Raw genomic sequence first — 27,288 nt, forward strand, 5'->3', positions numbered from 1 at the left:
TATCTTTTTTAGCTTATTTAGAATTTAGGTACTACTATAAAACTATAAATTACTACCATAATCAAGTAGCTTACTTAAATATTTCTTCATGTAAGCTTGTCCCCATTCCAGGCCACTTAGGCACCTCATGATTAAAACATGTTCTGCTTGATTTTAGGGTGTTGTCTAGGGATGTCTAGCAACTTCTTGATGTTAAACACAGACAAAACTGAAGTTATTATACTTGGCCCTAAACTCCTCCGAAACGCATTGTCTAATGACATAGAAGCTCTGGGTGACATTAATTTGCCCTCCAGCACCACTATAAGGAATCTTGGCGTCATCTTTGATCAGGATCTGTCTTTTAACTCCCACATAAAACAAATCTCAAGGACTGCCTTCTTTCATCTATCTATATTTATCTGAGCGATCTCAATTTGTACTTGTGAACGATAAATCCTCCATGACAGCCAAAGTCAGTCTTGGAGTTTCGCAGGGTTCTGTACTTGGACCGATTCTATTCACCTTATATATGCTTCCTTTGGGCAATATTATAAGGAACCACTCTATAAACTGTCATTGTTATGCGGATGATACCCAATTATATCTATCAATTAAACCAGATGAAACCAATCAATTGGCTAAACTTCAAGCATGCCTTAAGGACATAAAAACTTGGATGTCTAGCAACTTTTTGATGTTAAACACAGACAAAACTGAAGTTATTATACTTGGCCCTAAACGCCTCCAAAACGCATTGTCTAATGACATAGAAGCTCTGGATGGCATTAACTTGGCCTCCAGCACCACCGTAAGGAATCTTGGCGTCATCTTTGATCAAGATCTGTCGTTTAACTCCCACATAAAACAAATCTCAAGGACTGCCTTCTTTCATCTACGTAACATTGCAAAAATAAGACACATCCTGTCTCAAAATGATGCAGAAAAACTAGTCCATGCATTTGTTACTTCAAGGCTGGATTACTGCAACTCATTGTTATCAGGTTGTCCCAAAAAGTCACTTAAGAATCTTCAGTTGATCCAAAATGCAGCGGCATGTGTATTGACAAGAACAAGGAAACGGGATCATATTACTCCTGTATTAGCTGCTCTGCACTGGCTCCCGGTAAAATACAGAATAGAATTCAAAATCCTTCTCCTGACTTACAAAGCAATTAATGGTCAGGCTCCAGAATATCTTAAAGATCTTATAGTACCTTAAAAACCAACTAGAGCACTGCTCTCCCAGAATGCAGGGTTACTTGTAGTTCCTAGAGTCTCTAAGAGTACAATGGGAGCCAGAGCCTTCAGCTATCAAGTTCCTCTCCAGTGGAACCAGTTTGTGTTGAGGAGGCAGACACACTCTCCACACAGGCTAAAGACTTTCCTTTTTGATAAAACGTATAGTTAGGGCTGGCTCAGATTTGCCTTGGATCAGCACCTAGTTATGCTAGTTATAGGCTTAGACTGCCGGGGGACACCTCCCTGCTCTCTTCCTCGCCTCCCTCTCTGTATGCATTTATGTAAATGTATGTTACTAACTCATCATCCGGAGTTTCTGTGTCATGTGACTGATAAAGTTTACGTCATGATCAGGAATCGTGGCTGCGCCTGCTGCCCTGGTCCTGCTGGACACCGGGAAGCCTTTTTGACATTTTCCTGGGTTCATCCAAACTTTCTCTTTTTCAACACAACATAATTTCTGTTAAATGCTCTCCCTGAGGTTTCTTCCGTTTTTCCCCCTTTAATTATGGGGTTTCTTTTAGGAAGTTTTTGCAATGAGAGGGTCCAAGGACAGAGGGTGTCTAACCTGTAGTCTGTAAAGCACACTGAGACAAATGTATAATTTGTGATATTGGGCTATATAAATAAATTTGATCTGCTGACATGTCACAGAAAATACAGATGGAAAATTAGAAAGACACACACACAGCTAAATAACGCCACTCTGTTCCTAATGATTACAGGAATGTGTAACAGGGATAAAGCTCTTTAAGTTGATGAAGTGTGTGGCCCTTAAAAGGGCCTTTGGTCTCAATAAACGGACGGTGCGTGTTTAACCTCCGAAGCCGTACAGAGTGCGTCCCTGCCTCTTCAGAGCATACACCACATCCATGGCGGTCACGGTCTTTCTCTTGGCGTGCTCGGTGTAGGTGACGGCATCACGGATCACATTCTCCAGGAACACCTTCAACACACCGCGGGTCTCCTCGTAGATCAGACCGGAGATACGCTTCACTCCACCACGGCGAGCCAGACGGCGGATAGCGGGCTTGGTGATTCCCTGGATGTTATCACGGAGCACTTTACGGTGACGCTTTGCGCCTCCTTTACCGAGTCCTTTTCCTCCTTTGCCTCTTCCACTCATCTTCACTGATCAATGTGTTTCTACTCAATGGTAAACTCTGCTGGGTTCCCGGATATTTAAATCATGCCTGAGGACGTGATGGAGGACAGAGGCGGGCCTCGTCTTCTTCTTTGGATGTTCATGATGGTTGATAATTAAGTCTTTGGTGCTTTAGCTTCACCTACTGAACAACAGCATTAACCAGCCGAATAATCTCCTATAACTTTTGCTTATAGTGAATGGTTTTGTACTCAATAAAGTACAAGTAGTCTCAGAAAGACAATAATGACACCTACTGTGAGGTCTTTTGAAGGTCACAGACCTGCATTCATCCCTTATATTAAAACATTTGAAAGTCACTAATTTGTTTGGTGAGCGTAACATTTCAGTTCACGAACCCTGATCTCCCCTTTAAAATTGTACCTAAGTCCAGTGTCAAGGATAATACTGATGTGACTATATAGAAGTTTTTCTTCCAGAAAGGAGAACAATAGAAACACAAGAGATACAATATACCTGTAATCTATAGAATAATTACAGCACTTCACATGAATCACTTTATTTTTAATCCTATCAGGTTGAAAAGGCAGCTGAGACACATCATCCTGTAGCTGCGGTTCTGGTTGAAAATGATATACAAGTGACATTAATGTCTCTGAATGACCCTCGTCACATGTTTGCCTACGCAGCATGTTTCCGCCCCCCGGCCTTTTGGAACTTATTTATTTCTTCATCTATCTTTGATAAAATGTTTTACAGCATTGTAAAGTGTGTGACAGCACATGGTCCTGGGCCGTGCAGAGAACACTTTGATTTACAGTGCAACACACGCACGCGGTCCTGGGCCGTGCAGAGAACACTTTGATTTACAGTGCAACACACGCACGCGGTCCTGGGCCGTGCAGAGAACACTTTGACACACACACACACACACACACACACACACACACACACACAGGGGTAGTTTCTCCCATTCTTCTTTGCAGATAGTCTCAAGCCACAGATGATCTCTGGAGCTCTGTCAAGAGTGACGATGGGGTTCTTGACCTTCCTGACCAAGGCCCTTCTCCCCTGATGGCTCAGTTTGGCCGAGCGGCCAGCTCTAGGAAGAGTCGTGATGGTTCCTAACTGCTTCAATTTGTGAATGATGGAGACCACTGTGCTCGTTGTGACCTTCAATGCTGCAGACATTTTTTTGTACCCTTCCCCAGATCTGTACCTCGATACAATCCTGTCTCGGCAGTCTACAGACAATTCCTTGGACTTCATGGCTTGGTTTGTGCTCTGACATACACTGTCAACTGTGGGACCTTATATAGACAGGTGTGTGCCTTTCCAAATCATGTCTAATCAATTGAATTTACCACAGGTGGACTCCAATCAAGTTGTGGAAACATCTCCAGGATGATCAGTGGAAACGGGATGCACCTGAGCTCAATTTTGAGTGTCACAGCAAATGGTGTGAATACTTATGGGATATTTTTATTTTTATTTTTTAATACATTTGCAAAAGATTCTAAAAAGATGTTGTCACTTTGTCATGCGGGATTGTGTGTAGAATGTTGAGAATTTTTTTTTATTTAATCCGTTTTTGAATTAGGCTGTAACATAATAAAATGTGGAAATGTGCATACTTTTCGGATGCACTGTATCTACTTTATTATTAATATGTGAATTCAATACATTTCCATATTATTGTTATTCTGGTCAGGCTGAATTTTATTTTGTTATTACATGTTTGATACTCTTGTTTAATGTTAGTAAAATTGTCATTGATTTGATAATCATATCATAGTTACCAATGACCTTTTATTGGCATCAGACAAAGGACTTGTGTCTGTTCTTTTCTAGTTCGACCTCAGTGCTGTTTTCGACACTGTTGACCATGACATTCTACTAACTACAGAGACAGGAACATTTTCTAATGATATAGTAACTCTGGATGGCATTAATTTTGCCTCCAGCACCACCGTAAGGAATCTCGGCGCTGTCACATGGATGTTGTATTTTTACTTTGTTGTTTATCCTGTACACACGACATCTATTGCAGTTTTTCCTTGTGCGGTGTGAGGGTCTAAGGACAGAGGGTGTCGTATCCTGTACAGTCTGTAAAGCCTACTGAGACAAATGTGTAAGTTGTGATATTGTGCTATATAAATACATTTTGTCTGATTTGATGATTGTGCTTAATTAAAATAAGCACTTTGAGGGTGCAGTATAAGATTCATTTATACTAGATAGCACAAGATATTACCTCTTAATTTTCTCCTTCAGATTTTTTTTAAATGTATAGATGATTGAACTCAAGCACTGAATAATACTTCATATTACGTTTAATTACATATTTTTTTTAACATGCTACCCATTTCCTTTAGACCAACTGAGACACATCACCTCTGCAAAAAATAAACAAAACAAAACACACAAGACAATGTCAGGGCCACCCAACCAACCAAATTAGTTCAAACTGCAGTCCTGCAGTAACAAAACATATTTTTTTCAGACCTTAGACAATTACAAAGATTATGTTATGATTTATTCAAATGCAAATGAAATATTAATAAGCTAAATATATTCACAATCATCATTTGCCAAGATGGCAGCACGACAATCCAAGATGGTAGCACGTCTCTTTCTGTGTCCATATGTCTGTTACGTTTGAGTGATTATATTTATATATATTTATATTGTCTGACGGACACTATCAATTTACAACTGCTACGTTTAAATCCTAATCGTAAATGTAGTAGTGTGGTTTACTTCTTCGTCTCCTCGGAAATACCGGATCGTTTCTGCTTGTACTATTGGAGCCTGTTCAACTCGGGAACCGGGAACACGTCGTTGAACTTGATGGGTCCAATTTCCTTCTCATCTTGAAGGGAAGAGCTAATTCCTGGCTCTATTAGCTGCACACTTGACTGTATCTGACTGTCTAAGGATCCCTCCTGGTCCAAATTGTTTTACTTCGAACCAACGATGCACCGGTTCTGTCTTCCTGTTCGGGAGTCCGTTGTTCTGGTTGGGTTCTCCACGATTCGCAGGATTTCAAGTATGTTTTTGCTTTTGGCTGTTCTATCCCTTTTAATTTGGAGCGGCACCGGGGGAAGCCCCCACTTGACCGGAAAATCCTGTCAAATTCTCTCATCCCCGGTTTTACCAGGCCGGGGAACGTGCTCCTGGGCTTTATGGTGATCCCTCTCCCTCTGGTCCTCTCCCCCGCATCTGTCCAGTGCGCATCTGTGGACTTGGCCCATCTGATCAGCCTCATGGCTCTACAAGACAACTTTATTATTCCTACTAGCCATGTTCCTGGCCTTGTATTTGGTTTAAACACCAAGAGAGATCCATCAAATAATCCACCTACGTCTGTCTGTAGATGTCTAATTGTACTGTTATTGTTGATTTCAGGAAATGTGCAACCTAACCCAGGACCAGATTCTGTTGTTAATTTTAACACTCCTGCAGATTTTAAATCGAGGTCTGGTCTTGGTCTCATCCATTTGAATGTGCGCAGCTTGATTGCTAAAATGGATATGATTCGTATTTGGGCACATTCAACTGATGCTGATATAATAGTGATATCTGAAACCTGGCTAACCAAATCCATTCCAAACAAGGATATTAATATTGATGGTTACAATTTATATAGGACTGATCGACCTAAAAAGGGTGGAGGTGTTGCAGTCTTTGTTAAATCTAAGTTTCATGTAAAGATTCTTCTCTCTATATCACTGACAAAACAATTTGAACGTTTTGCTCTTGACTTGGAAGTATCAAAAGCTCTCCATATCACTGTCGTTGGTTGCTACAGACCACCTTCAGCTGTCAGTGGCGCTTTACCATCTTTAATGCAGCTTTTGTCCAGTTGTCATTGTGGGTGACCTTAACTGGAACTGGCTGCTACCAGCATCAGAGGACTTTAAAAAATACTGCAATTCCTTAAATCTCTTTCAGATTGTTGGTAGTCCTACTAGACCCAATCTGAAATCTCCTGAAAAATCCTCCTTATTTGAGCTTATCCTTACAAATACTCCTCATAAATACACCACGGCTTCTGTATTTGCAAATGACATCAGTGACCACTGTGTCATTGCTACATTAAGGAATAAGACAAAACCCTGTGTCATCATAAAGCATGATATGAAACATTTTGTGGAGCAAGGTTTCTTTCACGACCTGTTTCTCTTCGATTGGGAGAAAATCAATCTCATTTCCGATGTTGAAAATGCCTGGAAATTCTGTTATGATGGTTTTATTATAATTATTGACAGGCACGCCCCCTTAAGAAAGTACAGAGTAAAAGGCAGAGATAATGCATGGTTCACATCAGATCTCTCTGATTTACTTCACGAACGCAATGTGGCATGGTCAAAAGCCAGGAGTACAGCTCTTGGGTCGGATTGGCTGCTCTTCAGGCAGCTGCGAAATGCATGCACTGTTAAAATCAGAAAAGCCAAATTTGATTATTTCCAAACTGAAACCACAAATAACTTAAATAATCCCCTTAAATTCTGAAAAACTATTAAATCAATAGCTGGAAATAAAAATGTGATAGAGCTTCCACCTTGTATTGTCAAAGACTCTCTTCAAATCTCTGACAAGGCAGAAATGCTTGGTTGTTTTAATTAACATTTTATTGCCTCTGGTTCCTTGTTTGAATCTCAGAACATACCTCAAGGAGCCCCTGCTCACTCTGATACAGTAGGTCATGCCTTATTGTCACAAAGACTCTACAGTATAGGTCTCTCAGATCAAGCTGTCTCTTGGTTTGAAAACTATTTATCAGGCAGATCACAGTGTGTGCGGGCAGAAGGTATAACTTCTAGTTCTCTTAATGTATCCAAGGGTGTACCACAGGGATCGGTTGTAGGACCATTGTTAATTATCATTTATATAAATAATCTTAATCACAATGTTTTAAATTCAAATTTCCATTTTTGTGCTGATGACACAGTAATTTACTCCCCAAATCACGCTCTTTGTCAGCTCCAGACTGCTTTTAACATTGTACAATGTAATTTGTGTGATTTGAAACTTGTTTTAAATGCTGGAAAGACGAAGCTCATGATGAAAGCAAAAACCAAACACTTGAACCACTTCACAGGGTTCTGAGATTGAATCTGTGTCTCAGTCCAAGTATCTTGACATTATCATTGACGATTCTCTTTCTTTTAAACCTCACATTTTAGAACTTTTGAAAAAATTAAGAATAAAATTAGGTTTTTATTTTAGAAACAAGTCCTGTTTTTCTTTTGTGGCCAGAAAGAGATTAGTCTCTGCAACGTTTCTGTCTGTGCTGGACTATGGAGATGTTGTTTATATGAATGCATCGTCTCAGTGCCTCAGCTCTCTGGATACCATCTACCACAGGGCACTGAGATTCATAACAAACCTCAAAACCCTGACGCACCACTGCACCTTATATGCTTGTGTTGGATGGTCTTCCCTGACCACCCGTAGACTGAAACTATGGCACATCCTTATTTATAAAGCTATTCTGGGTACTCTTCCACAATACCTAAGGATCTACATTAGTAGGAAATGTAGTGGACCGCATCGGCTTCGCTCCTTGTTTCTTTTAACTGTTCCAAAAGTCCGTGCAGAACTTGGGAAAAGGGCTTTTAGTTACGCTGCTCCGGCTGCTTGGAACCAGCTGCAGAATGAGCTGAAAATCAGAGAGCTGGTCTCTCTGAACAGACTTAAAGCAACTCTTAAAGACATTGAAGCAGACCGCTGTGTCTGTAAATATTTTTATTAATGTTGTGATTGTGATTGTGTTGTGATTTCGATTGTTTTTTTTTTGTCTGTAACTGTGCTGCTGCCTATCTTGGCCAGGACACTCTTGAAAAAGAGACTTTTAATCTCAATGAGGCCATATCCTGGTTAAATAAAGGTTATAAATAAATACATTTATAGGATACTTTTTATTTACAAAGATGTGGTCCCAAACCCTAACCCCCAAATTTCAATATTTATATATATCCATATTTAAATAACACTTGAAGAGGCAATTCCCACACTGTTGTTTACTTGCAATTAAATGTACAACACAACACAACATTTCAATCCTTAGACCTTCTTCAGGTGAATCTGATGGAAAACGTAACTAACTTAAATTTCAAAGTTTGTATATTTATATATTTGTAAGTCGCTACCACTGCACCCTGTCAATTACGATAGAGGCGTAGCAATGCGTATCCATGACGCTGTGAACTTTTATTTGAGTGTTGTCAGTGTTTTTGTTTCAGAACTTTGAACTTCACTCCATTTGTTTTTTGTCAATGAAAGTTAATGGTAACATTTTGGTCGTCTAAAAAATGTAATTAATTGATTAATTCAGTCAATAATATTGATCAATTTAAAAACGACGTGTATTAAGTAGCCTACTTCACTTTAATTAGCCCATAACACACAGGTCTTAATTAAGCTCATCAAATATTTGTTCAAAGTTCAATCAGTTGTAGTGCCATAAGGTAAAGTTCACAGTCAACATTGTTATAACTGAAATATTACAATGAATTATGAAAGGTTTAGTTATCAATAAAAACAATACAACACATCTCCTGATAAAATTAATACAAATAATATTCTTCATTTAAAATAGAAGTATGTACAGTAGCCTACTATAACTATTGATTAGTGTACAGATAGCTGGTATAACCAGCTGGGCAATACTGTCTTAATGTCCCTGCCATCCCTTGCAGCTGGCTTCTGGGTAAGGTGTTTTTTCCCAAATTTAATTCATACAGGACTTCAGTAAGCTCATCAACACAGCGACCATTTCCTAACAAATAGCCTCGACTCATTTTACAAAGAAACACTGCATTTCAATGTTGATGAATCTTGTACATGTAATTTAGAAGTTTGTTAAAATTGTAATTTTAATAGATTTAGAAAATAATTCTGGGGGGATGGTAAGGGAAGGAGGGGACGGAAACACAATCTTAACAGGTTACTATAATACTTTTTATTAATGTATTACTTTCAGCAATGACACATTTTGGGAGAAGTCGTCTAAAACGACTGTTCTGTTATTAAATATGTGTACCTGAGATTTGGTACAATATATATATGGACAACGTTTTAGGAAGAAAACATACATGTGTAAACTTTACAGTATTATGACTTATCTATTGCACAAATCACAATGAGACATGCAGCTGATGATGATGTCAGAAACAACATGAAAGATGAAGCACAGCTCTACAGGAAGGCTGTGAAGAGCCCAGAGGACAAGTGCTGAATGGGTTATAAAAATGTTGTGCAGCAGAGGGAGCTCTTCAGCCAAATAAGATATGAGGCTTCAAGGTGCCACATCAACAGAGTAAAATTTAAGTGCAGGGCTGTAAACGATAGGGGAGGAAATTTCTTCCTTACTTTTTCCTTTTCAGAGTGTGGCTCGTTGGTCTAGGGGTATGATTCTCGCTTAGGGTGCGAGAGGTCCCGGGTTCAAATCCCGGACGAGCCCAGATTTTGACAAGTGGGATTCACAAGTGGACAATTAGACTATTGCAGTTTACAGTTTACACACTCTTTGTGTTATGGTCAACCACTTGGATCTCACTAGGCATCAATGTGTCTAGGCAAGATTTTAACACATGTTAATAGTTTCGTACTCAATAAAATAAAAAGTACTTTAATATTGTACTAAAGTACCATTTTAAGGACAATCATGATGTGACTATGTAGACAAATCACCAGATGCATTCTGTCTGTTGTACTACTTAAGAGTCTTTTCATTTTTTTATCTTAATCGATCTTGTAATACATCGTGAAGTGGGAAAACATTTAGATCGTATGGTTTTGCTTAATTTCTGTTGAGTTCAAATAAAACAAAATGTATGAAAACAAAACTAGAGTGATGAGCATATTTAATGAGTCATATATTTTAGATGAGTGATATAACTTTATAACAGATATAACTTTATTTATCCCGAGGGCAGTTGACAGACAGACGGACAGACAGACATAACTTTATTTATCCCGAGGGCAGTTGACAGACAGACAGACAGACAGACAGACAGACAGACAGACAGACAGACAGACAGACAGACATAACTTAACTTTATCTACCCATAGATTTGGTTGGTAGACAAACTGAAAGGGGGGTACAAGGACCAGGCAGGATGACTTCCACTGCACAGGGACCCTCTCCAGACTCAGGCTCAGTTTAAAGATGTACAGGAGGACTCCACTCAGCTGGGATGCACATGTTTTGAGTACCCTCGGACAGACGCCGTCGGGACCCGCTGCTTTGCCTGGGCGGAGTCTGCACAGTTCATCTATGGATGTTGTTGTTGTTGCAGGGGAGAGCAGGTATGGTATCAAATCCTTCCAGCTGTTGAGCCAAGTGTTCATGGATGGAGACACCTCTTGAGGTCTCACAATTAAAAATACATTGAACAATTGAGAGCTGGTCGAGAGCGCAGTCCATAATATTTGGCTTTCTTTATTCTCTCTACAGTTGCAAATAAGTTAATTTTGGATACGTTTGCTTAAGTAAGCGTCACTTAGCTCTTGTGCATTAATTTTCCTCTAATTCTCTCAAATGATGGGGTCAAACTGAGCCATAACTTGTACTGGGGAAAGGAAATTTACAAATCAAATCAAATCAAATTTATTTGTATAGCCCAATATCACAAATTATACATTTGTCTCAGTGTGCTTTACAGACTGTACAGGTTACGACACCCTCTGTCCTTAGACCCTCGCATCGCACAAGGAAAAACTTCCTAAAAGAAACCCCAAAATTAAAGGGGGAAAAATGGAAGAAACCTCAGGGAGAGCAACTGAGGAGGGATCCCTCTCCCAGGACGGAAATACATAAATGCATACAGATAGAGAGGGAGAAGAAGGGAGAAGAAGAGAGGGGAGGGAGGGGAGGAGAGAGGAAGAGAAGGAAGAGAGCAGGGAGGTGTCCCCCGGCAGTCTAAGCATATAGCAGCATAACTAGGGGCTGATCCAGGGCAAACCTGAGCCAGCCCTAACTATAAGCTTTATCAAAAAGGAAAGTCTTTAGCATACTCTTAAATGTGGAGAGTGTGTCTGCCTCCCGAACACAAACTGGAAGCTGGTTCCACTGGAGAGGAGCTTGATAGCTGAAGGCTCTGGCTCCCATTGTACTCTTAGAGACTCTAGGAACCACAAGTAACCCTGCAGTCTGGGAGCATAATGCTCTAGTTGGTTTATAAGGTACTATGAGATCTTTAAGATATGCTGGAGCCTGACCATTAATTGATTTGTAAGTCAGGAGAAGGATTTTGAATTCTATTCTGTATTTTACCGGGAGCCAGTGCAGAGCAGCTAATACAGGAGTAATATGATCCCGTTTCCTTGTTCTTGTCAATACACGTGCCGCTGCATTTTGGATCAACTGAAGAGTCTTAAGTGACTTTTTGGGACAACCTGATAACAATGAGTTGCAGTAATCCAGCCTTGAAGTAACAAATGCATGGACTAGTTTTTCTGCATCATTTTGAGACAGGATGTGTCTTATTTTTGCAATGTTACGTAGATGAAAGAAGGAAGTCCTTGAGATTTGTTTTATGTGGGAGTTAAACGACAGATCTTGATCAAAGATGACGCCAAGATTCCTTACGGTGGTGCTGGAGGCCAAGTTAATGCCATCCAGAGCTTCTATGTCATTAGAAAATGCGTTTCGGAGGCGTTTAGGGCCAAGTATAATAACTTCAGTTTTGTCTGTGTTTAACATCAAAAAGTTGCTAGACATCCAAGTTTTTATGTCCTTAAGGCATGCTTGAAGTTTAGCCAATTGATTGGTTTCATCTGGTTTAATTGATAGATATAATTGGGTATCATCCACATAACAATGACAGTTTATAGAGTGGTTCCTTATAATATTGCCCAAAGGAAGCATATATAAGGTGAATAGAATCGGTCCAAGTACAGAACCCTACGGAACTCCAAGACTGACTTTGGCTGTCATGGAGGATTTATCGTTAACAAGTACAAATTGAGATCGCTCAGATAAATAGGACTTGAACCAGCTTAGTGCGGTTCCTTTTATGCCAACACAATGTTCCAGTCTCTGTAGTAGAATGTCATGATCAACAGTGTCGAAAGCAGCACTGAGGTCTAACAAGACAAGAACAGAGACAAGTCCTTTGTCTGATGCCAATAGAAGGTCATTGGTCACTTTCACCAGTGCCGTCTCTGTGCTATGATGAACTCTAAATCCAGATTGAAAAACCTCAAATAAACTATTATTATGTAAAAAGTCACACAACTGTTTTGCGACTGCTTTCTCAAGGATTTTAGCGAGAAAGGGTAGGTTAGATATCGGCCTATAGTTGGCTAAAACCTCTGGATCAAGACCAGGCTTTTTAAGAAGTAGTTTTATTACAGCTACTTTAAAGGATTGTGGTACGTAGCCAGATAATAGAGACAGGTTGATCATATTTAATAACGAGGTGTTGATTAAGGGTAAAACTTCTTTAAACAGTTTAGTTGGAATCGGGTCTAAAAGACAGGTTGATGGCTTAGACGATGAGATTGTTGAAGTTAGTTGGTTAAGGTTGATTGGAGTAAAACGGTCTAGATATATTTCAGGAGTTACAGATGTTTTTAAAATTCCAACAGTTGAAGTTAAGTCATTACCAATTGAGGTCAGGAGGAGATTAATTTTGTCTCTAATAAGTATAATTTTATCGTTAAAGAAGCTCATGAAGTCGTCACTACTGAGAGATATAGGAACAGAAGGCTCTGTAGAGCTATGACTTTCTGTCAGCCTGGCTACAGTGCTGAAAAGAAACCTGGGGTTGTTCTTATTTTCTTCTATTAAGGAAGAGTAATAAGCTGCTCTGGCATTACGGAGAGCCTTCTTATACGTTTTAAGATGATCTAACCAGACTAAACGAGATTCTTCCAATTTAGTGGAACGCCATTTACTTTCAAGATTTCTCGACTTTTGTTTTAGTTTGCGGATTTGTAAATTAAGCCATGGAGCTTTCTTTTTCTGTTTTATTTACATAGCCTGACTCGAAAATTCTGCCTGAGTGACAACACAATGCAAGATTACACTCTGCCAGATGGTTCACAATTGTTATTCATTTTAAAATCTCATTCCAGCGGTTTACTTCAGGAGCAATATGATCTTTGCTTGCGTTTTCTGTGATAGATTGCACTAGATATCATTAGTGATGGGCTGAAAGATTCCTGTCGTTGAACCCATCCCGACTTTTCTCAGTTTCCAAACAAGAGAAAACAAAAGTAAATAATGGTCCATTTCCCCCACTGCACACAAGCCCAGATATGTTTATCTTTTCTCCATTCTTCCTTTGCAGGAAATAGTTACTGCTTGTACCGATTTTATCTCTAGCATGCAAGGCAAGTCTGTTGACATTTTGACTTTGTTTTATCACGTTGTAATAAAATTGCCCTTAACGTGATTATTTTATAACTCATGTTCATTTGCCATCATAGATTAAAATACATCTCAATGTCACCTGTCAAGTATAACTCCAGGTGGCATTGTTTGGCCTCTAAACCCACTTTACCTGGGTTAATTTTCAATAAGATACATGGAAAATAAGTTTACCTCATTACAATTTATATGCCTATAATTTAGTTTAGTTAATTTCAGTTGTCTTTTTATTTAACTTCATACAGTAGATGTAATGAGTGACCTACATATTTTATTCAATATTGTATTAAATAGTGTATGAAAAAGATTATTTAAGGCATGTAAAAGACTAATCTTATTGTGAATCATTTTTGCACTTTTCATTGTTGATGAAAAGTATGTGGCATTAGAGGAATGGGCCCTTCAGTGAAGAGTGAGGTGGCTCTTAAAAGAGCCGTTGTGGTTTGTGGAGCAGCAGCAGTTTAAGCCCTCTCTCCGCGGATGCGGCGGGCCAGCTGGATGTCCTTGGGCATGATGGTGACCCTCTTGGCGTGGATGGCGCACAGGTTGGTGTCCTCGAACAGGCCGACCAGGTAAGCCTCGCTGGACTCCTGCAGAGCCATGACAGCGGAGCTCTGGAAGCGCAGGTCGGTCTTGAAGTCCTGAGCGATTTCTCTCACCAGGCGCTGGAAGGGCAGCTTGCGGATCAGCAGCTCCGTGGATTTCTGGTAGCGACGGATCTCTCTCAGAGCCACGGTACCGGGCCTGTAACGGTGAGGCTTCTTCACGCCGCCGGTGGCCGGGGCGCTCTTACGGGCAGCCTTGGTGGCCAGCTGCTTCCTGGGGGCTTTGCCTCCGGTGGATTTACGGGCTGTCTGCTTGGTTCTTGCCATGACTTCTTCTTTCTCTGAGCAGGAGAAATATGTAGCTCAACAAAGAGACACGCGGCTCTTAAACTGTGGGACCGGCTGTGACATGGTGACGCTGCTTCAGACCTCCGGCTCCTGATTGGTGAGGGGCTCCTCGGAGCTCAGCACCGCCTAGAGGATCGGCCCACCGCCCGGATCTCCGCTGCTCATTGGCGGAAAAACTTTGAAAATGTGCCGCCAAAATCCAGAGTGTTCCGCCCTCTGCTGCTCTGCTGGAAGCCTCTTTTCTGGTTGGTCTGTGCACCGTCCCGCGCCCCGCGGACATATAAAGGAGGGCTTCTGGTGCTGAGGAAACACTTGTTTGTGTACCGACTTAGAAAGCACATACGAAAATGAGTGGAAGAGGCAAAACCGGCGGAAAGGCCAGAGCGAAGGCAAAGACCCGCTCCTCCCGTGCCGGGCTTCCAGTTCCCTGTCGGCCGTGTCCACAGACATCTGAGGAAGGGTAACTATGCCCATCGTGTCGGAGCCGGAGCCCCCGTCTACCTGGCGGCTGTGCTGGAGTACCTGACCGCTGAGATCCTGGAGCTGGCTGGAAACGCTGCCCGCGACAACAAGAAGACCCGTATCATCCCCCGTCACCTGCAGCTGGCTGTCCGCAACGACGAGGAGCTCAACAAGCTGCTGGGAGGAGTGACCATCGCTCAGGGCGGCGTGCTGCCCAACATCCAGGCTGTCCTGCTGCCCAAGAAGACTGAGAAGGCCACCAAGAAGTAAATCCCCGGAACCGACTTAATCACACAAAAAGGCTCTTTTAAGAGCCAAACACACCTCCAACTAAAGCAAGACCTCCTATAGTTTTATCTATAATGTAAATACATGTAACTCTACTATAGGCCAACAGCTAGCTACTGCAACATGTTTACTCGATGACTGCTGATCAAGAGCGTAGTTTCACATGCCTTTTAACCCTTAAAGGTAACATGTATTGTTATTATGAGACTGATCCAGCTCCGGTACAGGAGGTCCTTTGTGACAGCTGCCATCTGTGTAATCTTCCCTCTGTGTCCGGACAGGGGGTTGCGAGGTGAAGCCTCGCGCTCTTTCAATTATCTGATCCGTAATTGCTTAAAGGCTAATATTATAGTTGTACTGGATGTATGTTTTGGTTTTGATATGTTCATGGCTCTCTCAACTCTGCTAAGGGTTTGCCCCTTTTTTATTACATTAATTATTATTTGATTATTAATCAAAAAAACAATCCTGTATAATAGCATAATTGTTAGTCACTCATTTCAAACTAAATCATACTGTAACTACAACATTTAGGGATGCAACTGTCACCACTTTTCTTTGCAACATACTCAAATAAATTGGTTTTAATTTTCCTCAATAACATGTGGTGGCTTGCTGTTTTCAGGAGAGCCAAATGACATTTATGTAGATACCATTTCATTTGAAAAGGAATACGAATCTTGAAAATAAACTGATTAAAGTGTTTGAAAACATCTAAACTGGGGTTTTTCCATTAATCATGGTTAATTTTCATCTTTATAGCCTAAAAAATATATATTTCCTTCTAAATGGTATTACATTCTGGCCGTAATATTTTCATCAGTTACCATACACTTATATAAAGGAGATTTTACTGCATTAATGTTAAATGTATCTCATCTCATGGGCTAATTATAAACATGACACATGATCGACTCACTACATTGGAAGAGTCCCTCACTGGGAAGTAAGAATCTCACACTGTGGAAAAACGTACTTGATCAAAAAACTGTCAGACGCATCATGTTCAATGTGTCTCTGGTTCATGCTCAAGAACTGAAGTATTTAAATTGGTCCAAAGATGGCGCTTACACCAAAATAGTGACATCACAGTTTCCCACAGCCACTGTGTAGCAAACTAACAAACGACAATTAACAGCAGTTCTTAACAACAACAAACATTTCCAAATGGAGAACAATTGGCCACATCTGTAACAAAAGACAGAAACAGAGTAATTGTTTGAATCTTAGGTGTTTGATCATCACATATAAACAAAATATGCACCAATTGTTTTTTCAATTAAAAAAACTTTTTTGTTCCAAGAACTTAGAGCTACTTCACATTATGAATCATTAAAAAAAATATGTAGCTACATATTTCCTATTGACCAGCAGAGACACATCACCTCTGCAAAATCACTTCTGTTGTGTGTAAAATGAACACAATGCTGCACGTCATGCACAGTAAAACAACATATTATTGTGACCACCAGAGAATGCTGTTGGGCTAGATAGGTGTAGAACAAGTTTTCACAGCTAACCATGATGGAAGGATTATCTCTTTGGCTTTTAGAGGTCTGGGGTTCAAATCCTTGAGTTCTATTTATAACTACAGGGGTTAAAGGTCACAAACAAGGGATATACATGACAGTTAGTTGCAGCATGTAACAAGAACTGTTTGAAATCAATCAACAGCAGACTCTAAAGTTATATTCATTTTCTTATCTTTAGAAAACTAATAATTTGAACATTCAACAGTTCACAGGATACAAAAATGTAACCCCTGTGAATGACTATGGTCATTTTTGGCTTTTTAATCATTTGTGCCTTGTTAATGCATATGACATACTTTTTTGCAAGGGTGTATGTTTTTTAATACTTTTTTAATAGAAAATATAGATAGATAGAGAAGAGAAAGTGCAGGGGAGCTATAGTGAGAAGTAGGTATGCTGTTGAAGGAGAGAAATGTACGGTGTTTTTTTTGGGTTTAGAGAAAAAGAAGCAGAGAAATAATTATATAGAGCAGGTGGAGGGAAAGGGAGGAGAAATAATATCCGATTTTGTAGGGATAGCAGAGAGAGGAGAGAAATTGTACAGGGAGTTATTTGAGGCTGAGGAGATTGACAGGGAGTGTGATAGAACAGGTGATAGATAGTATGGAAGCGAGGTTGAGTGATGAGGGTAGAGAGATGTGTGAGGGGGAGATAGGATTAGGAGAGATAGAGGTAGCGATAGCGGGGTTAGGAAGGAACAAGAGTCCAGGGATAGATGGTCTTACGTCAGAGTTTTATATGGAGTTTAGGGAGGGGTTGGCACCGTTACTCCTTAAACTGTACAAGAGCCTGGAGGAGAGGGACGAACTGCCGGCCGGCATATCAACGGGAGTTATTAGTATATTGTACAAGAAAGGGAATAGGGATAAATTAGAAAACTATAGGCCACTTAGCATGTTAAACACAGATTATAAGGTACAAGCACGGGTGTTAGCCAATAGAATGAAGAGGGTTATAAAAGCAGTAGTGGGGGACACGCAGGCGTATAGTTTTCCAGGGAGAGACATTATCGACACTATTAATAGTATTAGGGACACAATTAGTCACATGAGGGAGGGAATAGATGGGATTGTAGTGAGTACGCGTTGTCAGCAGCGTAGATAAGTCTACCCCAGGTCGAGTTCAGGATCAGGGAATTCATTTGTTGGTTTTCCTTGCATGAAATGCTCACTGCAAATCCGCGAAGACTTCCCATTGTAATCCTGTCTCTTTACAGCTTTGGTCCATGCTAGCTTTCTGTCTTTGTTCTTTAGTGCGGTTGGTAATGGAAATAGTTCGAACGGGGACTTGCAGTCGCAATTTTTGCAATCGTGAAGCTCACAATGAGATTCTGCCCATTTAGTTAGCTTTTTCCCACTGTTTGAACATCCTTTCACCACACAATTCAGGTGTCCAAATCCCATAACTAGAAGAGCGATGCTTACACACTAAAGACTAGCCAAATACAATGTAAAAACGCTTGAAGAATAAGCTAAGTAAAATGTAAACACGTAGAGAAGAAATCCAATATGGCCGGCACTTGTGGAGTTGGTGCTCACTTTTCTAGTCTTGCCACCCTAGAATGCATTGCGATTCCACCGGAAGCCCGAAACTGCGATTCCATGTATACATTTAGGGATTAAAGATGTAGGGAAGGTATGGATAGGCAGTACGATGAGCTAATTAATAGTGTAGTGAAGACGGTAAGATTTTGGAAGATGAGGAAGCTTAAGTTGAGGGGGAAGATAGTTGTAGTAAATGGGTTGATCATGAGTAGAGTAGTGCATATAATGACAGTTTTAGATGTGCCAGATAGAGTAGTGAAGGAAATAGATAAGATAGTTAGTGAGTTTATATGGGATGGGAGGGGGGTTAGGATAGCTAGAGGAGTGTTAGAGAATGAGTGTAGGGATGGAGGGTTACAATTTATTAATTTAAGCAGGAAAATCAAAAATCAAAATGATGGTGCAATATTTAAAGAACAAGGAGGATCAACTGTGGAAAGTGTTTTTAAAGGAAAAAATAAATAAATGTGGAGGCTGTGGAGACAGTGCCATTGTGAATGGTGCTAAAGAAGGGGATGTTGAATGGTATCAGTGCTTATCAAAGGGAGGTCATGAATGCATGGGGCGAGTTTTTGAAAGTTGTTAAGTATGAATGTGTGAATATGCAGCAGGTATGGGAACAGCCTGTGTTCCTCAACCCCAGGATCACTCACGAGCAGTGCTCCTTATTCAGTCTGCCGATGTGGAGAGCGGGGATGAGGAGGGTTAGGGACTTAGTTTTAGAATATGTACCAGGCTTTATTAGGGCACAGGTGATAGTGGATGAGGTTAGGGAAATAGATGAGGTAATGTGGGTAGGGACAGCGGAAAGGATGATGGAAAAAAATAAAGTGAGAGGTTAAAAATGATTGAAAGGGAGAATGTTGGAGTAAAAGAGTGCGATTGAATTATATGTGGGGAGAGGGGATGTGAATGTAAAGATTGAGAATGTAAAAAGTAAGAATGTATATAAATGGTTAAGAGGGGCTGAGGCTAGAAGGCCTGCATCAGAGAGAGTATGGACGAGTGTAGTGAACGGATTGACTGGCAGGAGAATGTGAAAATAAAATGGAACAGTATTGAATGGGAGAACTTTGATTTTTTTGTTGCGGCACAATAGGGTGTTTAACAATCTGGTCATTAGCAAATTTGATGCAACAGTTAAGAGAGAATGCAATGTTTGTAAGGACCAGGTGGAAACGTGTGTGCATGAGTTTGTTGAGTGTAGAGAGCTTGTGGGATATTTTGGACGGATGAAAGAGTTAGTTAGTAGATGTTGGAACGAATGGTATGTGACAGAAATGGAGTGGAAGGAGTTGTGGTTGTTTGGTGTGACTGAAAAGAAGGATGATTGCAATGTGGAACTGCTGAACTATGTTCTGAGCCACGCTAGGTATGCGGTTAAGATAAGGAGGAATCATGCACATTACGAGGGTAAAATAGTGGATGTATGGAAGATACTTAAAGGAACACTTAAACGAGACATTGGGCTGGTCTTCCTGCACATAAACATTGAAAAGTTCAATGAGGACTTTGTGGGAGGCAGCTGGTTCGTATTGGTGGAGGATGAAGAAGTAAGACTAAAGCTATGAATGCAGGAGACATTATAATTGAAGTTTTGCATGGAGGGACTTGTATCTTTGCAAAGAAACATTGAACGATTAAGGGGGATTTAGGTATAAGTGATAAAGTGTAAGCAAGGGACAGTTGAGTGCTTACGGATATAATGGGAAAAGGACAATGATCTCATTATGGATTTCTTTAAGTTGTTTGAGTTGGGTGTGTATTTCCTGTTTATTGGTTTATGTAATTTGGTTTTGTTGGTGGTGGACGGTTTTAGTATTTTATTTTTATTTTTATGTGATATATTTTTGTCCATAAAGGAACTCTTCATTGCCTTAAAACACGCCTGATCTCGGAAGCAAAGCAGGGTCAGGGCCGGGTCAGTACTTGTATGAGTGACTGCCTTGGAATACCCGGTGCTGTTAGCCTTTGATTCTTTCATCAGCAGAGGGCGCTGCTGCCTCTTCAGTGGAGACAGAGCTGACAACAGTTACCTATTCATCAAAGACCTGCTGAAATACACAAGTAAATAAAACAGCCCACAGTTTACTCATTTTTTTCTTTTAAATTAAGATTTGGATTCTTTTTTTTAAATATTGAATATTGTGCCCTGTAAACTTTGAAGTTGGACACACCTGAAGACCTCAGGCCAGTTTATTGCCATCAGATGTGTACGGTGTAAGGTTGTGTAAAAACAATAAATAACAATTATGCTATTAGATATGGTTTTATTTTAATTCTTTATTTTGTGACTATTCACCATTACCTCAACAGGTAGGGAGGTTAATTAACTGAAACCTTCTTCAGTCAAAATATCAATAGGAGGCATTCTTACAGACATGAAGATGCAAGTGTGTGTATATAGCAAGGTCAAGTAAAACTCTCAGACGAAGAACACGTAACAAAGAAGTGAAGTTATTGTGGAAATGTGCTGCGAGGCCTCACAGTGGAAATTCACGACAGGGTCAAAACATTCTAGTTCAAATATACAAACTCAAGGCTTTTTACATTACAGGTCATTTAGCAGACGCTCTTATCCAGACCAATTTACAGTGAACTAACTACAGGAACAGTCCCCCTGGAGTAACTCAGGGTTAAGTGCCTTGCTCAGGGGCTCAATGGTGGCAGCCCTGGTATTGAACAGAACCATCTGGTGTTCTGTTTGGAAGACTAGATCACCACCACCACCAAGGCTTACGTATAAATAGTTCAATGAGTTACATACTGTATGTTTGGTTAAATGAGACTAAACAATTAAATATGACATGTGACAAGTTAAATATGTTTAACTGATCTACATATATATCAGTATCATATCATATAGTTTTAATAGATAATGTAAACTAAATAAACTTGTTGCAATGAACAGTGACAGTGTGTTTCACTGAACTTCATTGTTTCTGATATTCCCACATTACATTTCTGTTATGATTGCTTCAATATGTATATAGTCATAGTTTAATCCTGCTATATGTTGTTGTGCTGTTGGTAGTTATAACAAAACATGAAGTTTAGTGAAGACTGAGTCAAGAATTCAATCTTAAATGACCACAAACAGCAACCATACAGCTACAACAGAGCCCATTTATATGACATTATTTATTATTATTATTATTATTATTATAAATTACTTTGTAGCTCTCCGGAGATATAAATGGCAGGTCAACTACGTGTTTATATTTACAGTGGAAATCACTTATATGGATCAGTTTTAGGCTATAGCCTAATTACAATTTGAAATATACATTTATATATAATACTAGTGTATTTATATATAGTTATAAGCAGTACAGTCATTTAAACATTTAAAATAAGTATAGAAGTCAGTAAAAAGCAGAATAATTTAATTACTTTATATATCAAATATACAAATGATTAAATTGTAATCGGCATGACATATAAACTGGGGAAAGGTCAGTAACTGTAGTGCAATGAATAATGGTTGTGTACTTTTCCTTTAGCTGCTAACTTAAATAAATCCTAATGTAATGACAGTAAGAATAAAGAGGAAAAGGCTCTTTCAGGATGATGTGGTGGCTCTTAAAAGAGCCTTTAGTGGGAGCTGTAGTTCAGACTGATGACAGCTCACTTCTTCATGGGTGCTGCTTTCTTCGCTTTGGGCTTCACGACCTTCTTCGCTGGGGCTTTCTTGGCTACAGGGGCAGACTCCGCCCAGGCAAAGCAGCGGGTCCCGACGGCATCTGTCCGAGGGTACTCAAAACATGTGCTGCCCAGCTGAGTGGAGTCCTCCTGTACATCTTTAAACTGAGCCTGAGTCTGGAGAGGGTCCCTGTGCAGTGGAAGTCATCCTGCCTGGTCCTTGTACTGAAGAAGGCCCACCCAGTGCCTCCAATGACTACAGACCGGTGGTGCTAACTTCCCATCTGATGAAGTCCCTGGAGAGGCTGGTACTCTCACACCCTCGGCCCTTCCCTCGGGATAAATAAAGGTTATATCTGTTATAAAGTTATATCACTCATCTGAAATATATGACTCATTAAATATGCTCATCACTCTAGTTTTGTTTTCATACATTTTGTTTAATTTGAACTGAACAGAAATTAAGCAAAACCATACGATGTAAATGTTTTCCCACTTCACAATGTATTACAAGATTGATTAAGATAAAAAAAAATGAAAAGAGTCTTAAGTAGTACAACAGACAGAAAGCATTAGCATCTGGTGATTTGTCTACATAGTCACATCATGATTGTCCTTAAAAAGTACTTTTTATTTTATTGAGTACCAAACTGTTAACATGTGTTAAAATCTTGCCTAGACATAACTGGCACTGATGCTTAGTGAGATCCAAGTGTTTGACCATAACACAAAGAGTGTGTAAACTGTAAACTGCAATAGTCTAAATGTGCACTTGTGAATCCCACTTGTCAAAATTTGGGCTCGTCCGGGATTTGAACCCGGGACCTCTCGCACCCTAAGCGAGAATCATACCCCTAGACCAACGAGCCACACTCTGAAAAGGAAAAAGTAAGGAACAAATTTCCTCCCCTATCGTTTACAGCCCTGCACTTAAATTTTACTCTGTTGATGTGGCACCTTGAAGCCTCATATCTTATTTGGCTGAAGAGCTCCCTCTGCTGCACAACATTTTTATAACCCATTCAGCACTTGTCCTCTGGGCTCTTCACAGCCTTCCTGTAGAGCTGTGCTTCATCTTTCATGTTGTTTCTGACATCATCATCAGCTGCATGTCTCATTGTGATTTGTGCAATAGATAAGTCATAATACTGTAAAGTTTACACATGTATGTTTTCTTCCTAAAACGTTGTCCATATATATATTGTACCAAATCTCAGGTACACATATTTAATAACAGAACAGTCGTTTTAGACGACTTCTCCCAAAATGTGTCATTGCTGAAAGTAATACATTAATAAAAAGTATTATAGTAACCTGTTAAGATTGTGTTTCCGTCCCCTCCTTCCCTTACCAGCCCCCAAGAATTATTTTTACAAAACTTTCTAGAAGGTTTTCACAACTAAATCTATTAAAATTACAATTTTAACAAACTTCTAAATTAAATGTACAAGATTCATCAACATTGAAATGCAGTGTTTCTTTGTAAAATGAGTCGAGGCTGTTTGTTAGGAAATGTTTGCTGTGTTGATGAGCTTACATAACTCCTGTATGAATTAAATTCGAAAAGTATGCACATTTCCACATTTTGTTACAGCCTAATTCAAAAATGGATTAAATAAAAAAAAAATCTCAACATTCTACACACAATACTGCATAATGACAAAGGGACAACATATTTTTAGAATCTTTTGCAAATGTATTCAAAAAATAAAATAAAAATATCACATAAGTATTCACACCATTTGCTGTGATACTCAAAATTGAGCTCAGGTGCATCCCGTTTCCACTGATCATCTTTGAGATGTTTCCACAACTTGATTGGAGTCCACCTGTGGTAAATTCAATTAATCGGACATGATTTGGAAAGGCACACACCTGTCTATATAAGGTCCCACAGTTGACAGTGCATGTCAGAGCACCAACCAAGCCATGAAGTCCAAGGAATTGGCTGTAGACTGCCGAGACAGGATTGTATCGAGGCACAGATCTGGGGAAGGGTACAAAAAAAATATCTGCAGCATTGAAGGTCCCAACGAGCACAGTGGTCTCCATCATTCACAAATGGAAGAAGTTTGGAACCACCACGACTCTTCCTAGAGCTGGCCGCTCGGCCAAACTGAGCCATCAGGGGAGAAGGGCCTTGGTCAGGAAGGTGACCAAGAACCCCATGGTCACTCTTGACAGAGCTCCAGAGATCATCTGTGGAGATGGGAGAACCTTTCAGAAGGACAACCATCTCTGCAGTACTCCACCAATCAGGCCTTTATGGTAGAGTGGCCAGACGGAAGCCACTCCTCAGTAAAAGGCACATGACAGCCCGCATGGAGTTTGCCAAAAGGCACCTAAAGGACTCAAACAAAATTCTCTGGTCTGATGAAACCAAGATTGAACTCTTTGGCCTGAATGCCAAGCGTCATGTCTGGAGGAAACCGGGCACAGCTCATCACCTGGCCAATACATCCCTACAGTGAAGCATGGTGGTGGCAGCATCATGCTGTGGGGGTGTTTTTCAGCGGCAGGAACTGGGAAACTAGTCAGGATCAAGGGAAAGATGAATGCAGCAAAGTACAGAGAGATCCTTGCTGAACACCTGCACCAGAGCGCTCTGGACCTCAGACTGGGGCGAAGGTTCACCTTCCAACAGGACAACGACCCTAAGCACACAGCCAAGATAATAAAGGAGTGACTTCGGGACAAGTCTGTGAATGTCCTGGAGTGGCCCAGCCAGAGCCCACACTTGAACTTGATTGAACATCTTTGGAGAGATCTGAAAATGGCTGTGCATCGACGCTCCCATCCAACCTGATGGAGCTTGAGACGCTCTGCAAAGAAGAATGGGAGAAACTACCCCAAAATAGGTGCGCCAAGCTTGTAGTATCATACTCAAGGAGACTTGAGGCTGTAATTGCTGCCAAAGGTGCTTCAACTAAGTATTGAGTAAAGGGTGTGAGTACATGTGATGTTTAATTTTTTTAATACATTTGCAAAATGTATTAAAAAAACTTTTTCACTTTGTCATTATGCGGTATTGTGTGTAGAATGTTGAGAGAAATAATTTAATCCATTTTGAACTAAGGCTGTAACATAACAATTTGGAAAAAGTGAAGGAGTATGAACACTTTCTGGATGTACTGTAAATCAAAGTGTTCTCTGAGCTTCTCGTTTTTTTTGTGGAAAATTTTTTTTGTATTTCTTAAGGAACTCAAGAAGGCAAAATCCCCCATCAAGTTTGTGTTAACTTTTACTGAGGAGCAATAGAAAGCATTGTGACTGGAAAAATTACAAGCTGACATGGAATGTGCATGGCCCATGACAGTGTGCTGTCACACACTTTACAATGCTGTAAAACATTTTATCAAAGATAAATGACGAAAGAAATAAATTCCAAAAGGCCGGGGGGCGGAAACATGCTGCGTAGGCAAACATGTGACGAGGGTCATTCAGAGACATTAATGTTACTTGTATATCATTTTCAACCAGAACCGCAGCTACAGGATGATGACTTGTGGAGATTGTGATGAGGGGGCAGTCTCAGCTGCCTTTTCAACCTGATAGGATTAAAATGAAGTGATTCATGTGAAGTGCTGTAAGTATTCTATAGATTACAGGTATATTGTATCTCTTGTGTTTCTATTGTTCTCCTTTCTGGAAGAAAAACTTCTATATAGTCACATCAGTATTATCCTTGACACTGGACTTAGGTACAATTTTAAAGGGGAGATCAGGGTTAGTGAACTGAAATGTTACGCTCACCAAACAAGTTAGGGACTTTTAGATGTTTTATCATGAGGGATGCCTGCAGGTCTGTGACCTTCAAAAGACCTCACAGTAGCTGTCATTATTGTCTTTCTGAGACTACTTGTACTTTATTGAGTACAAAACCATTCACTATAAGCAAAAGTTATAGGAGATTATTCGGCTGGTTAATGCTGTTGTTCAGTAGGTGAAGCTAAAGCACCAAAGACTTAATTATCAACCATCATGAACATCCAAAGAAGAAGACGAGGCCCGCCTCTGTCTTCCATCACGTCCTCAGGCATGATTTAAATATCCGGGAACCCAGCAGTGTTTACCATTGAGTAGAAACACATTGAACAGTGAAGATGAGTGGAAGAGGCAAAGGAGGAAAAGGACTCGGTAAAGGAGGCGCAAAGCGTCACCGTAAAGTGCTCCGTGATAACATCCAGGGAATCACCAAGCCCGCTATCCGCCGTCTGGCTCGCCGTGGTGGAGTGAAGCGTATCTCCGGTCTGATCTACGAGGAGACCCGCGGTGTGTTGAAGGTGTTCCTGGAGAATGTGATCCGTGATGCCGTCACCTACACCGAGCACGCCAAGAGAAAGACCGTGACCGCCATGGATGTGGTGTATGCTCTGAAGAGGCAGGGACGCACTCTGTACGGCTTCGGAGGTTAAACACACACCGTCCGTTAATTGAGACCAAAGGCCCTTTTAAGGGCCACACACTTAAACTCAAAGAGATGTATCCCTGTTACATTAGTAATGATGATTTTACGGTCACACTTGGAGTCCATATTTTACTGCAGTAACACTTTTGTCATATAAATAGAAAATGACCCAGGTGACTTTCAAATGTAGAGAATAAATTAATCTCCAATCAATTATGTCCATGTTCAGGTCAAAAACTCACTGAAGCCACATTGTAATCATTACGAACAGAGTGGTGTTATTTAGCTGTGTGTGTCTGTCTAATTTTCCATCTGTTATTTCTGTGACATGTCAGCAGATCAAATTAATTTATATAGCCCAATATCACAAATTATGCATTGGTCTCGGTGTGCTTTACAGACTGTACAGGTCTCTTCTCCATGGAACCCTCCCTGGCTTCCATGGAGAACACTAGATGTGTTCTTACTTTACATTCCAGGATGGAATCATCTGGGAGCCATCTACCAACACTGTTACAGGGATCCTGACATAAACGTTATCAGTGGCAACCTGTCACATGAGACACAGACACTCCGGGGATAATACCCCGGATGATGAGTTAGTAACATACATTTACATAAATGCATACAGATAGAGGGAGGAGAGGAAAAGAAGGAAGAGAGCAGGGAGGTGTCCCCGGGCAGTCTAAGCCTATAGCAGCATAACTAGGTGCTGATCCAGGGCAAACCTGAGCCAGCCCTAACTATAAACTTTATCAAAAAGGAAAGTCTTCAGCCTACTCTTAAATGTGGAGAGTGTGTCTGCCTCCC

General features: G+C 40.4%; 1 protein-coding gene, 2 non-coding genes and 1 pseudogene across 3 annotated transcripts; 2 read left to right on the forward strand and 2 right to left on the reverse strand.

The window, feature by feature from the left end:
* Positions 1 to 1,987: 1,987 nt before the first annotated feature.
* LOC115005877 (histone H3-like) lies at positions 1,988 to 14,620 on the reverse strand. Its single transcript, XM_029427850.1, has 2 exons — positions 14,231 to 14,620; positions 1,988 to 2,347 (listed from the first exon to the last, which is right to left on the reverse strand). The coding sequence occupies exons 1-2, from the start codon at positions 14,579 to 14,581 to the stop codon at positions 2,036 to 2,038; spliced, it is 663 nt and encodes a 220-aa protein (XP_029283710.1). The 5' UTR covers positions 14,582 to 14,620; the 3' UTR covers positions 1,988 to 2,035.
* trnap-agg (transfer RNA proline (anticodon AGG)) lies at positions 9,723 to 9,794 on the forward strand. The gene has a single exon. It is a non-coding gene; the product is annotated as a tRNA-Pro (tRNA).
* A 314-nt stretch (positions 14,621 to 14,934) lies between the features above and the next one.
* On the forward strand, positions 14,935 to 15,953 carry LOC115005873 (histone H2A-like; annotated as a pseudogene).
* Positions 15,954 to 22,867: 6,914 nt separating this feature from the next.
* On the reverse strand, positions 22,868 to 22,939 carry trnap-agg (transfer RNA proline (anticodon AGG)). The gene has a single exon. It is a non-coding gene; the product is annotated as a tRNA-Pro (tRNA).
* Between the last annotated feature and the right edge of the window lie 4,349 nt (positions 22,940 to 27,288).

This window comes from Cottoperca gobio, unplaced genomic scaffold (genome assembly GCF_900634415.1).
Source record: "Cottoperca gobio unplaced genomic scaffold, fCotGob3.1 fCotGob3_384arrow_ctg1, whole genome shotgun sequence".
Lineage (NCBI taxonomy): Eukaryota > Metazoa > Chordata > Actinopteri > Perciformes > Bovichtidae > Cottoperca > Cottoperca gobio.